Below are 14,796 nucleotides of genomic sequence, written 5' to 3'. Positions count from 1 at the left end.
GCTAGACGACAAAAGCGCTAGACGACAAAAGACCTGTCCGGCTGTCCGGACTGGATATGGCGCGTTCGCTAGACGACAAAAGACCTGTCCGGCTGTCCGGACAGGATGATTCAAGACGACAAAAGACCTGTCCGGCTGTCCGGACAGGATGATTCAAGACGACAAAAGACCTGTCCGGCTGTCCGGACTGGATATGGCGCGTTCGCTAGACGACAAAAGCGCTAGACGACAAAAGACCTGTCCGGCTGTCCGGACTGGATATGACGCGTTCGCTAGACGACAAAAGACCTGTCCGGCTGTCCGGACAGGATGATTCAAGACGACAAAAGACCTGTCCGGCTGTCCGGACAGGATGATTCAAGACGACAAAAGACCTGTCCGGCTGTCCGGACTGGATATGGCGCGTTCGCTAGACGACAAAAGCGCTAGACGACAAAAGACCTGTCCGGCTGCCCGGACTGGATATGGCGCGTTCGCTAGACGACAAAAGCGCTAGACGACAAAAAGTTTCACCAGCAAAGACCTGCCCGGCTGGCCGTTCACAGCCTTAGCCGAGCAGGACCCCATGACTTCCTGAACCAAGGACGTCCAGGACCCCTGGCCGCCCAGGCCCCTGGTCAAAAATTCAGCCATGCTGGATAGTCAAATGCCTTCTGCCCGGCCGTACTCCTTCAGGCTAAACGCCAAGGCCAGGCCAGGGCGCCAGGAGTCTCCTGTCCAGCCACTATTTCTCTTAGCTGAGTCTGAGCCCGGCCTCAGCTGCCTGGAGGTCTTAAGGCCGGCCCGACGCTGTCTTTACCTTCTCTTTGCTTCTTCTAGCCACTTTCATGGCTTGAAGAACCAGGGGGCAACTGATAGGGTCCGGACTCAGCACTGAGGGAATCCGGACTCAGCAATCCGGACTCAGCACTGAGGGGTCCGAACTCAGCATCCAATTAGCTTCTGACACGTGGTCCTCACAAGGACCGTTGGAAGGCCAACACCTGTCTCCCCTAGGTGTGGCACCTGGACCAATCAGGGACCTCCACCTGCCCTCCTTAGGCATGAGACCTGGTCCATACAGAGGCCACCACCTGTCTCACCACTACCACCTGTCTTAGACAGGTGGCTCAGAATCACTATAAATAGCCTTCACTTGTTCTAAGGTGAGGGTCCTGAAAATCTGAGAACCAAAACTCAAAAGCTTTTTGCTCTGACATTGCTCTACACTCCTGCTCATACTGACTTGAGTGTCGAAGCACCCGTCCGGAGTATCACTCCGGGTTGGTCCTCTGACCCTTTTTCTTTCTTGTCTGTACTTTGTGCAGCGCAGGACTCAACCAGCTATTCAGCCGTGGCTCGTTAGCCTGGACCACCCAGTCCTACCATAACCTGTTACCGATTTTAGGCCTAACACTATTGAAAATGGAGTCAAATTAGCATTAGCTCTCGATACCCAACACCTTTGGATCGAATCAGACTCCCTATTTGCAGTTAAATCAGTAGCAGGGGAAACCAAATATCCCTGGAAGCAATGGAATAGAATCAGAGCTATCTGAGCAGCCTTGGATGGCTTCATATCCTGGAAGATTAGTCACTCGTGGAGGGAGGCTAATGCAGCTGTAGACATCCTCTCCAAGAGATCATTCCCGATCAAAGGAGACAACATCTCTTTCGCTCACATAAATGAAGTTCTTCTCAAAGTGCTTGAGCAAGATAAGAATGGCCATTTATACCCCAGATTATAGATTGTTTCGGTTTATTGTGTTTCCCATGAGAACCATTTGTATTTTGCTTCTTCTTTGTGGCTGCTGGGTTATTGTTCCCAAGCTGTTGGCTTTTGAGCCCCCTAGCTGTAATCTCTTTTTTTTCTAAAAGAATCTGGTAGGGGTCCTGCCTAACCCCAGCTCACTCATTAAAAAAAAAAACCATATTTAGCTAGGCCATAGACTTGCAATGAGATCTATCTGATCAGAGTCCCATGGTTTGTTATCACATCAGATTAAAACCCTAATTAAGTTTATACAAAGATAGATTGAAAGCCTAACTAAGTGTATGCTCCATCAAACCATAAAAATTGTACATTGTGTCATATCCAAATTGAAAGCCCAAAATCACATCAGATTATATCTATTTATGCACGAAAATAATCCCTATATTTATGCCCTGTTCGATTGGGGATTATGACAACGGATTGTCAACGCCCCACCTTCCCCCCCCCCCCCCCCCCCGCCCCCCCCCCGCCTCAAATCCGATTATTGGAATAAAAAATTAGTCTAATAATCGGATTGGGTGGGTGATAATCGATTGCAACAATCTCAAACGAATAGGGCCTTGGTTCACACAACTAATAATTGGGAATGGTGTTTATTAGAAGGGGTTGAACAATCATCATTAGCATTAACTGATATCCAGAGTAAAAGCAATCATGTCCTTGGTCTCGGAGCAGAAGGCAAGGGTCCAGTGTATCAATCCATTCAAGTTCTTCGGCTCTATTAGTAAGGCATACCTATATTAGCTGAGTGCTTAGTAGGGCGAGTTGGTTTGAGGGGTAATTTAGTATTTTTATTAAAAAAAAATGAGTTAGTAAAAAATAATTTCTAATGAATCAAATCATTTCATCTCTCCATTCCTCGGCATCATTGTCAGTGTTTGATAGAACTACATGCTTCCGATTTGAACTTTTTACCGTTGGGTCTAGGAAGGACCAATTCGAAATCGACCTTAACCTAGTCACCAAAAGGAGGAATCGAGCAATTTTCCCTTTAGGATCCGACTATTAACTAAACAATACAAATCATAACCCAAACATAGATAGATCCTGTCAAAATTAGGTCTTATAGGCTTAGCAATCTCCCCCTCCACATGGATCATCTCGCGTCCTCCACGTGGCGGAAACGTGAGCTATGAGGAATTTCACTCTCGTTGGAGGCACATCGGGGCTACCGAGATTTTTCCTCGAGGAAATTTCACCGTTCTGGAGAGCATACTGGGTTACCACGCCCCAACTCTGATACCACTTGTATGGACCTGGTAGAACTCGCCCCTAATAAGGGAGGTGTCCAAATCCTTATAAGCCGATACACATCCTTCAACCTTTCTAATGTGGGATCTTTGCTTTCACTTGGAACCCCCAACATAGTGGGACCCATTTAATGGTAGGGCCCACGAAGGTAGAAAAATGTAGAATAATAATAGATATATATGTATGGTAGGTGTGTTTGGGTATAGTATAGGATATGCATGGTCCTGACCCATCATCAGATGGATGACACAATCAATGGCAGAAACCCCAAGACTTTCTTGCTGTACCTTTCGGAGTCCCCACAACTGTCTGTCCCCGCTGCTGGACAAATCTGCCACGCTAATAATGCATGGGAGCTTGTAAACCAGACAACCCAACCCAACCCTCCTCTCTCTCTCTCTCTCTCTCTCTCTCAAATTACTATCAAATCTCCAAAAGAGGATCTCAAATAAATTTCATTTCCTATTTCATCTCGTTCAATTCCTTGGGTAATTTGCACCCTTCATTCCTTACCTATCCCTTTTCGCACCATCCCTCTCCCACACTTACATTTCCATTTTCTACCCTTACCTCTTTCACTGCTCTCCCTCATTTAATATGTTTCCTCTTTGAGATCAACACTACAATCGGAAAAAAGGGAATATATTTATATATGGGTCTTTACATTTATTGCTTCTGTTCTCCCAATATCGAATGTTTGCCATTGAGAGAGAATTAAAGAGGCTGTTGAGAAGGTGAGGAGAGTTTTGGTACACATTTCTACAACTGAGCTGCCACTGTTACTGCCATGGATAGGCTCCAAGGACCCATTAACCCCTGTGTAAGTTTAAGACCTTAAATGCCCCTTTTCTGTCTTTTCATTTACTGCTCTTGAGTATTCAATGTTTTTGAAAATGAAAACCCTCTTCACATTCTATTCTATTCCCTCTGGAACACAAACCCCATCCAATGAAAAAGACCATTTCTTCTTTTTTTATCTTTTGTTTAGTTATTTTTTCTTCTTGGGTTGTTTAAATTTCAGCCTAGGTGAAAAACCCATTTGCTAGTTTTTGTTAATTTTGTGTTTTTGTTGTTGGGTTTGCAGTTCTTGGAAGAAGAAGAGCATGAGTGCTTGGAAGAAGGGGATAATGCTTTGGATTTAAGTAATGAGTCGTTCTTCAGTACTGACAACATAAGATTTGGGGAACCATTTTCCAATCTAAGCTTTCATGATAAAATGCCATTCCTTCAAATGTTAGGTGTAGAATCCCCAACAATTTCCCCCTTAACAGAACCCAACTTTCAGCTTCTATTCCGATTCCAGCATCAAAATAAGACTAACTATTTCTCAGAGACTGATTCCAAAATCCCACCATTGGAGCTCGAGAGCTGCATTACTCAGGCCTCGGAATCCCATTCCCCTGTCAAATCTGAAACCAAGGAACAACGCCAATGCCCACACTCCTGCTGCCCAGAAATCGCTAGCTCTGCTCGGAATCACGATTCCAACTCTCCGGAAAATTGGGTTCGAAATCGCACAAGCCCCCAATTTCTTAAACCTCCTGTAGTTCGTGAGAAGAAAAAGAGGAAGAGAAGTAGGCCGTGCAAGAACAGTCAAGAAGTAGAGAGCCAAAGAATGACCCACATTGCAGTGGAACGCAACAGAAGGAAACAGATGAATGACCATCTCAACGCTCTTCGCTCTCTCATGCCCTCTTCCTTCATTCAGAGAGTAAGAAAAAAACAACAAAGTCGATCCCTTGTCACTCCGTTTAATTTAATAACAACATGTTCATTAGGGTTTTGCTAACGAGTTAGGACACTGGGTAAGGTGCATTGAAAACATAATTTTACACTATGTTTAAGCATGTTTTGAGATTTTTACAAATTTTTTAACACTCTCTTAGAAACATGTGTAAAAATTAGGGGTTGGGTCTGTAGCTCAATGGTTGAGGCGATTTCTTTCTAGCTTAACTTTAAAAAAAAAAAAAAAAAAACTTGGTAAAATTATGTTTCCTATGCACCTCGCACTTGTTAGCAAAACGCTATTCATTGTTATGTTAATAGCGCAGGTCAGTTACAACAAAATAATAAATTATCTTACCTTTTATTTAAACCAAGTGAGGAAGGATCGATTTTGTTGGTTTAAAAATTTTCATATATCATTCCATTTAATTTCTTGAAAAACTTTCTTACCCAATTTATTCTTTATCAGGGAGACCAGGCGTCTATAATCGGAGGCGCCATTGATTTCGTGAAAGAGCTAGAACAGCTCTTACAATCGCTCCAAGCCCAGAAGCGGATGCGAAAAGCAGGAGAAGAAGATTCCTCCCCACCTTTCAATGGCTTCTTCACATCACCGCAGTACAACACCTACTCCTCTCACCAGCCGGATTTCAACTACCCGGTCGAAAGCTACGTCGACGGTAACGGATTCACCGCCGAGAACAAGTCGGTGGTCGCCGACATTGAAGTAACAGTCATCCAAACCCATGTCAATCTCAAAATCCTCTCCCAAAGAAGGCCAGGTCAACTTATCAAGGCCATTGCTGCTTTGGAAGATCTAGACCTTTCCATCTTACACCTCAATGTCACCTCTCTAGAGCACTCTGTCCTCTACTCCTTTAACCTCAAGGTAGTAAAGAATAACAACACCTTAAAATTTTATTAATATGAAGGGGTTTTGCTTAAGGGAACTCGTTAAGGCGTATTGGAAACATAATTTTATACATGTTTCCAATGAAAAAGTCTTAATCATCTTTAAATATTTCAAAACATTCTCAAATCGTGTGTAATTATGTTTCGAATGCACCTTAACGAGTGCCATTAGGATACTTAAGGGCACTCATTAGGAAAACCCACCAAGATATACAAAAAGAAAAAAAAAACACGAAGTAATAAAAATCAACCCTAATCTCTTTTTCTTTTTTTGTTGGGTTTTTTCAGATCGAAGAGGAGTGTAAACTGGGTTCTGCCGAAGAGATAGCAACGACCGTTCATCAGATTTTCAGCCTCATTAACAGCAATTAAAAGGGTAACTCAATCTACTAACAGAGAGAGAGAGAGAGAGAGAGAGGTTTGGGGGGGTTGAAGTCACCGGAAAAGAGTGTGTTGTATGTAGTACGGACGGTCAGTAAGAGAAGCAGAGAGGCGGCTAAAGGACTGATGTTGTTTGTTTCCATGCAAAGGTGTTTTCCCTTTTTTTTTTCTTTTTCCCTCTTACTTCTGTTATTACCACCCTCTTTCCCACACTAAATTTTGAATTTGCATCATTACGAATCATGTTCCTCTTTTTTGTACTGACCTTATGCGAACTTTCCTCTCTTTGCTCAGCTTTTTACGAATATTTTGGAAGACCCAAGCCAGATATTGTTTAATTACTCAACTATTGTCGTTTGCAATGTGCATTTTACACGTAAGGATGCGTGTAATTCGAGGGCAGAATCACTGTCTTTGTATTGTTACAATCATTACACATTAAAATAGGGCTAGTGATTACACATTAAAATAGGGCTAGTGATATTGGCACTAGCCTGTTTTGATAATTGCACTAACTCTTCTCATTTTTTTAAAACAGTTTTAAGTGTTATTACAATTCCCGAAAAGCTCTGAAAGCTAAGTAAAAAACGAAAAAGAGAAGCTGAGTTTGTGCAATTATAAGAACATAGCAGTGCCGATATAGGTATCCTAAAATAGAATCTTTTGCACCTATTATCTTGAGACATGTGGGTCACAAATTCTAGGCCTAGAATTTGAGGTTATATGGTTAATTAAGCTTTGGAAATTCATTATCTTATGTTGGGCATCAATACCAAAATTTGCTATGCCTTAGTAGTCTCAAAGAAGCCTTTACTAATCTCCAAAGGTTGAACTACTTCCCTCCTGAACTGCACAAATTTTGTTCCTGTTTTTTTGTTGATATGATGAATTAAGAGGATGAAATTTAGAAACTATTGCGCTCTGCAACTCTTCATGGTAGCGGCTATGTCGATTTTTTGTTGAAGAGAATGAAAAAAATCGAAAGAAACCAATTCATCATGCCGCACAAACCTGACCTGCTGTGGTCATTCTTCAAAAACACAAAAAAAAGGTGGTGAAGAATCAGATTTTTGAAGCTACAATGATTAACTTTGGAGATTCTAATTCTTCTATTTCTACCCATTTCTTCGTTGAGCATAAGAATGGTTGGTTGCTGAACGTATCCTAAGGCATGGTTTTTCTCATTCTAATCATTTGAGATTTGCACAAAATTAAAATCCAAACCTTTTCTAACGGACACCGGGTAAACTAGGAAGTAAAGACATGAAGATACAAAAATCCCATCTATTTCAATTGCAGAAAAGTTTATTTAATCACCACAAAATTGAAAGCTGTAGCTAGCTTAAACCCTAAGTTAGCAAATATTCTCTTGTTAAGTTTAACACTTGGGAAATTATTCAATGACTACCTGCCTGTGTGGTAATAACCATAGTAGAAATGTTACTACAGTAGGCAGTCTAATAATTAATTTTGTTGGCCCTAGGCCACGTTTTGTATTAGGTAAGGTGTTGTCTATCGCCCTCTCTCCCCTAGCCATGTTGCACTTCCTTCGTCTAACACTTTGTCCACGCCTTGCACATTTCCGGTGCACTAGGTTTTAGATTTGTTTGGTGCTGCCCTGCCTACATCTTCCATGGATGCGATTTCCACTGCCGCACCAAAGCATCCTCCATAACAGATTCCATTGAAGAGATTGAAGAACATTTCCTATACATACAATAAACAATATTAATCATCACCTATATGTACTTTGAATAATGTTTTCAATGAATTAATTCTTATCTCTTATATCACTGAAATCATGCATTAAGTGTTAAAAATAAGAGAGCAATGCCAACTTTCTGGTTGGAGCATTAAGATACAAGAGATTATAAATTTATCGAGCAAAAGTTAATAGAGCCCCAACTATACTTACCAGCATATAGCTTATGTTTCGATGATATTATATATCTAACAACATGGCTATAATTGGTTGAAAATGTCATTTTACTAGGTTATTTGTCCTATTACTTTAATATAGCAATATGTAGACATTTTAAGTGTGATTTTAATTTACTAACATTTGATTAAACTTTAATATTATCATGTCTGCATATAACAACATAACATTTTAAGTGCTTTGTAATGAAAGAGACAAGATGGAGAATGACAGTGGTCACACCCAACGGTCCACGCTCGCGTTCGGGCTGGCCTTTGAGGTCGTACCTTTTATCGACGCTGGTCACGCCATGGGGCTAGCTCATACTCCGGCAGAGAATTGTTCATTTGGGGAGAATGAGAAAGGAAGCACAAAAATATAGAAGCGGTGAGTTTACCGATAATTGGCATGTAAAAGGGGGCGAATGGGGATTTTGTGGGGGTGAATTTATCAGCCCCCTTGCTAATAAGCGAAAGGCTACCACTATTTTCGGAAGGTCCATTGATTTATAAGATATACATGTAAGATATATGTAACAACAACCAAGCAAAAAGGAAAGATCAAAATCATCCCAACGCTTATATCACACACCACACATCCAATACTTTGCATCATAGACTTATCCACTTCAAAAAGAATTGGAATGTTTTGGGTGTAAGGAAAAGTGAAGAAGACAAACAGTTTTCAAATGTTTATATCTCATTCTATAGAAGCTTAAAATTGGAAGTCTTATTACTTTCAGGAGGAAGTCTAAACTGAAGGGAGCCCTTGCAAAAAAGAGGTGAAAGGGCTCCCCCATTGGCTGCACATCACTATCATGTTTGACTTTTCAGCCGTTATTAATGCATGATGGTGATGTGTAGCCAACAAGAGCCCTTTCATCTCTTTTTTGTAAGGGCTCCCTTCAGTCTAGAATTCCTCTACTTTCAAATAGCCTGACGGTTTATTAGTATTCACTTTTCTAGAACATATGGTATGTATAGTCTAAGGACCACTTACATGAGATACTCATGAATGGGCCCACCCACGTGAGAAGCAATTTGATCTAGATTTTGTGCACACCAAAGAGGATGCCACATGCCAGGGTCTAAAAATCGTACTCACCAATTAACTGACCTCAGGTAAAATCCCTACTTAGGAGGCGATTTTAACTTTCTTCCGGTAAATCTCCACAGGTAGAAACCTAAGTTTTTGTAGTGCACTCAGATTGTTAGGGTTCCACGCAAAAGCAAATAGTCCCACATTGGATAAGTGAAATGGATCGGGATGGGTTGTAAGGGAATGGACACCCTCCCTCTAACGGCTAGCATTTTAGGGGTGAGTTCTACCTGGGTAAATTCCCAGCAGATGTTGCCTGAAAATGGTCAATTATCTATGTCAATGGATCCACTTAAGATTGGATCAACATCTGTCTTGGTCACTATCCATTTGATTCTTATCAGCTGGATCCTTTGTTGAAGTGCATTTCGGACATATTTTCTGTGTTTAGGTCATCATCCATTTCAAATTGAATCGTTCATTGGAGTGTCCTTGCCCATACTTACATAGTTCGGATCGTCAAGTTCTTCGAGTGGATGGTTAGTCTTGCTTTACATTGGTTTTAATATTAATTTCTATAGGTTTGAAGGAAAATTATATGAACCCAAAGAGTGCGACAGAATACATCTAAGCCATTTAGAAATTGGACTCTATCAGAGCGATTGGAGTGTTACAAGCTCTAAATTCGACCGATCTGTTAGAGCTCAAAGATCATCGGTAACTAGAGGAAGATGAGAGAGTTAAAGAGAAGGGAGGATTATAGTTACAGTGAAAAATAATTATACGGTGTTCACTCATTCTTGCATGTAATGGGGTACATAGAACATAGGTGCCTGCCTTTCTAATTGCTTTTACTATTTACCCATCTGTGAAAGGTAATCAAAATTTCCAAAAAATCTGTCGAGAAACAAAATAAAGAAAGAAAAGACAAGGTGAGTTAGTGCAATGATCAAAATATAGTAGTGGGCGAATATGAGTATCCATTAATTGGGTCATTTGATTTTGTATACGGAAATTGGAAGCGCAGAAGAAAGCATAGAAGTCAGAGAGAGTAGCTTGGAAAATATGAGTCGACACATCATCACTGCACCTTCTGACACTATACATGGTCCCCTCCATCTACGTAGTTTTATAATTTTCTCAGAAAGGCCAAAAATAGAAAGGGTAATTTGTTGGAGTTTTGACGTGAGAGAAAATTCCGGTGAGGTTTGACGGAGAAAGGTAAGTCAAAAGCGTGGAGGAGAAGGGTTATAGTGTCAGAGTGGGCATGTGCATTGAATAAGCTCCAATCACCCTCCTCTTCCTCCTCCTCTTCTTTTTTTTTCTTCTATATACACGCAACTATTGTAGGGTACCCTTTACTTAATTTGCCCAATCTCTGTACATTCAAATGACTTTACTATCCCCTGACTTTTGTTCCTTGTTTGGCAACTTTGAAAAAAATATTCCTTGGAATATTTGTTGGACCAGTTGTGTGAGTCTTGTGACTGGACGGAGAAACTTCGGAAGGAGTGACTTGTGACTTGTGAGTGGCAATAAAAACCGAATTTGAAGTGGCGAGTTTTTATATGGTATAAGCCTTTATTTATAGCCCTGTATTTTTCAAAAGTACCGTTCGGGACTACACTGTAAGATGATCCAAACCGTCAATGTGATGGGTGTGCTCCAAAAATCACTTCTATAGGATGATCATCCCAACCCTGTGATCTATAGAGGAATTGTATTATGGAAACCTTATAGATCGGAGGGCTAGGATCATCCTATGGACGGTTTGGATCATCCTATGATGCAGTCCGTACAGTAACTTTTTAAAAAATACAGAACTATAAGGGCTTACACCATATAAAAACTCTTATTTTGGCTACTGATATTGGAACTACCATGTTTTAATAATTGCACAAACTCAGCTTGACTTTTCCTGTATTTGGCTAACTGGGTAATCCACGAAAAATTTTCCTGAATAGAAGATTTTGCTTCTCTTTCGGGAAAATTTTAATTTTCCTAGACGTGGGAGTTAGAATGTTTTATCCCAGACAGATCCAATGGGGTCCTTAATTCTGCAATTAAATAAAGCAAGAACAGTCCAAAGAGCTGTAACCGGGGTTTGACCTGACACCAACTTTCTGCAGCCGGTCAGAGATTCCTGGACAAAAGCGTACAGAACAGAGAAACTCCTTTTTTGGGGAACTGGAGGCGGGTCCACCTCGTAATGAGCGACGTTCTTTGACCGGCAGTCACCCACCACTAACGTACGGTCACTCTCCCCAGTCAACACTTCTTTTCGTAACGTCGGGTACGAGACCATCCAGCGCACGTTAGCCCCATGCATTTTATTTTCCAAAGTTTGTGCGCCGCGGTCTACCGTACGCCTCATTCCCAATGTGCCCCCCCCCCCCCCCCTACACTCTCTTCATAATGGTTCTTTCCTCTTCTAGGAGGGTTTTTGGGTGCAAGTAATAATACGCTGTCGTGTGTTTTAAGGCTTATTTTATACTCTAGTGAGGTCGTTATCTTTCGCCCTTTCCAAAATCTCTACCTTCTCTCTTTGTTTTGGATTCATGTGGAACGGAAATTTGAGTAAATTCTTAAGGCGGTTAACCGTTCATTTTACTTTGTTTTTTTCTTTTGTATTCTTTTACTTTCGATCTTCTCATCTCTGTTTGTTTCTTCAGTTTTGTACAATATGTAATGATGGAATTGCACTTTGAAATTAGGAAATTTGAGAGGGAATTGATATTTAATTTGTTTGTGAGAGAAACAAAAACCATCTCTAGATTTCCTTAGTTGGATGCTATAACTTTTTGGGCGCTTTTGGATTGCCTGGGTAGGGAATTCCATTGGGCATTCGATTTTGATTCCCCTCTAAATGGAATGGAAATAATGCTAACAATAAAATTTTAATAAAAATTAATTAATTCTGATCCGAGGTGGAATTAAAATACCACTTCTTGTGCGGGAAATAGATTCTGGCATTTTCTCCTATTTGTTCTGCTCCCGTTTCAATTTCGTCCGCTTGTTCCATTCATTTATGTTAACTCAACTCAACTCAACTCAAGTAAGCCTTTGTCCCAAACTAGTTGGTGTAAACCTTTCTTTGGTAATTTGGAAGATTAAACGTAACGATCGGAACAGACAAGAGAGAGAAAAATTGCTGTATAAAAACAATAATGTGAAACAGCACTATTGTCTCACGAAGAAAACGTTAGAAAACACTCTCTTGAACGGCACTCTAATTTTTTTTATTCACATCAACACATGTATATACGTCCAGTAGTTTTCAAATAACCAAAAACACCTTTACTTTATCTAGATAAATATAACCACTTTAATCTAAGCTAATAAAATTCCTAAACAAGTAAGACTCCTAGCTAATGCCTATCGGTAGAGTAAAACAAAACTAAGAAGGACTCTCATGAGTCGGTGGTGACTCACGTTCACAGTTGGGGTCGGCTAACGAATCCTTTACAAAATTTTCATGAAGAAGGTGAAAGAATCTATCCGGCTAGATTTGACTGAGTCTAATCCTAACACTAGTTGGGTTCGTCTACATGGATCATTTTCTTCCATTCTCCCTTATCTAAGGTCATGTTCTCTGTTATGTTCCGAATTCCACGGCCCGATTCCGGCAATCAAATGCACCCCTTTGGGATTTATAACAATCGATGAAAAAGATTTAGGATAAACTGAGGAGCTTATCTAGCAAACAAACGGGGTGTAACTATGTGGGTGTTTGTATTGAAGAAATGTAATCATTCTATCCTGACTATCCTAAATCATTTCTGCTGTTTTTTTTTTTCTTTTTCCTTTTTCATTATTTTCTTCTTTTAAATGACAAGTTTTATCAAGAAAAAAGAAGAAAATGTCAAAGGTAAAATAGGTGAATCATACTGGGATATGCAATTATCGAAGAGTTCCGATTATTTCTCTCGTAGGACCCCCAAAATCTCCAATCGGATGATCAGAACTGTTCAATTTGTAGCCATATATAATAGACGGTTAAAAGAGATTAATGGCCATGATTCCGTACGAACCGTCCGATGGTTCACCTTTGCCCCATTGGTGTATTTTTGGTAGGGCTGCAACTTGGGTCGGGTTTTACCCTACCCGCATCGACCCGACCCGAAAATAGCTTGGGTTGGGTTCATGTTTCTCGGGTTTCAGGTCGAGCCGGGTATGTGATCCAAAAGCCCGCATGAATCTCGGGTTGAGCCGGGTTTGAAGGAGCCCGACCCAATCCGACCCAAGTTAAGTTATAGTATGTATTTCTTTTTTCTAAAACTTTGTTACTTTAAAAGTGAAAACTTAAAAGTAAAACTCACGGACACACGCAATCGGACTCTTTCCATCTTCTGTTCCTTTCCCCCCTTTAGCTCTAGGGTTTCAATTTTCAACTAAATAGTTAATGCACTAAATAGTTTGTTGTTTATCTCATATGAGTATAATCATTTTCATTTGGTAATGCATCAATTTATTCTCTTTGGACTAGTTATTAGTTAATGCACTAAAGAGTTTGCCTTGAGTTTTTCTACTTCTATCAGTTGAGTTGCCTTGCCAAACAAGAGTTTTCCTTAAAAAATTGCGTTAACGTAAAAAACCCCGACCCGACCCAACCCGAGATTTATCATGGGTAGGGCTGGGTTTGGGAATCATGGGTTTTCTGGAAAAAAACCCGACCTGAGATATTTCTTGGGTAGGCGTGGGTTCTTCAAAACCCGACCAGCCCGACCCGAGTTGCTGCCCTAATTTTTGGGCTGTAACACCCAAAACAACAACACCCACACATCCACCAAAACAAAATTTAGATTAAATAGAAAAGAAGAAGAAATCATAGTAGAAGTTATTTAGTGTCTTAATAATATTGTTTGAGATCCTTAAAAATCATAATTATATGCCTCTTTTGTTAAGAGTTCTTCCTTGGCTAGTCTGAACAGAGGATACTACTGTACCTCCCTGAAGAAACACAACACCAAAGCTGTTGCTTTCTTGCCATTTTTCCCATTTGTTTTGAAGAATCCTCTTTTCCTTATCTAACCCTACTTTTAGCAAGTATCCAATATATTAATGGTGATGTGAAATGGCAAAATTAATGAATTTAATGGTGATTCAGAAGACACTGACCAGGACTTTCCTGCATTATCACATTAAACGCAGGAACAGCAACTGTTCCATCTCTCCATGTTTCTCTCCCAATGACAGATAAAAACTATACTGCTTATCTATACTCTTTGGTTTCTCTTCAAAGTTGTTTTTTCAACCAAGGCTAATTAACCTACCTTTTTCCTCTCCAAATCTGTCTTTACTGGAGGCTCACTAGCCTACTGATTAGTAGTTTAGGAGCTGTTTGGTTGCCAAGAAAGGGGGTGGGAATGCTAGAAAAAGGAGGTTGAAATCTCATTTCACTACCCTCTAGACCATTCTCCTTTGGGTGTATTTGAGACCAAAAAAAATATAACCAAGGTTTCAAATTTCGGTTTCGGAATGCGTTTCGTTCCTCACCGAAACCGAAATTTCAGCCGAAATTTTGAAATTTCGGACGAAATCTAATGAAATCAAATAAAATAATATTTTATCTCGTACAAAATTTCAAATGCAATTACTGAATTTCGGCAAAAATTTCAGGAAAATATTAAATAAAGAATAAAATCCAGTTTTTTTGGAGATTTTCCTTAAATTTCAGGGAAAACGAAATTTCAAAATTTCGGTCGAAATTTTGTAACGTTTCGAGCTTACCCAATTTCGGTTTCGGGGTTGACCGAAAACCGAAATTTCGGTCGAAATTTAAAACTTTGAATATAATAGAAGGTGACTCCATTACCCA

The 14,796-nt window shown here is 40.3% G+C and overlaps 1 protein-coding gene across 1 annotated transcript; it reads left to right on the top strand.

The window, feature by feature from the left end:
• Window positions 1–3,444: 3,444 nt before the first annotated feature.
• On the top strand, window positions 3,445–6,348 carry LOC143887258 (transcription factor bHLH57-like). The gene is made up of 4 exons (XM_077391372.1): window positions 3,445–3,824; window positions 4,089–4,715; window positions 5,199–5,618; window positions 5,930–6,348. Exons 1-4 carry the CDS (start codon window positions 3,792–3,794, stop codon window positions 6,011–6,013), a joined length of 1,164 nt encoding a protein of 387 aa, XP_077247487.1. The 5' UTR covers window positions 3,445–3,791; the 3' UTR covers window positions 6,014–6,348.
• The last annotated feature ends 8,448 nt before the right edge of the window (window positions 6,349–14,796 follow it).

The sequence above is a fragment of the Tasmannia lanceolata genome, unplaced genomic scaffold (assembly GCF_043159265.1).
Source record: "Tasmannia lanceolata isolate RefF3 unplaced genomic scaffold, GAP_Taslan_0.1 ptg000012l, whole genome shotgun sequence".
In the NCBI taxonomy this organism is placed as follows: Eukaryota; Viridiplantae; Streptophyta; class Magnoliopsida; order Canellales; family Winteraceae; genus Tasmannia; species Tasmannia lanceolata.
The sequence above is the reverse complement of the archived record's forward strand: the minus strand, read 5'-3'. Positions and strand labels throughout refer to the sequence as shown.

Coding starts and splice junctions, on each gene's coding strand:
- LOC143887258 (XM_077391372.1), top strand. CDS start 3,792: ATGGATAGGCTCCAAGGACCCATTAACCCCTGT. Junction 4,716..5,198: donor CCTCTTCCTTCATTCAGAGA/GTAAGAAAAAAA, acceptor ATTCTTTATCAG/GGAGACCAGGCGTCTATAAT. Junction 5,619..5,929: donor TCTACTCCTTTAACCTCAAG/GTAGTAAAGAAT, acceptor GGGTTTTTTCAG/ATCGAAGAGGAGTGTAAACT.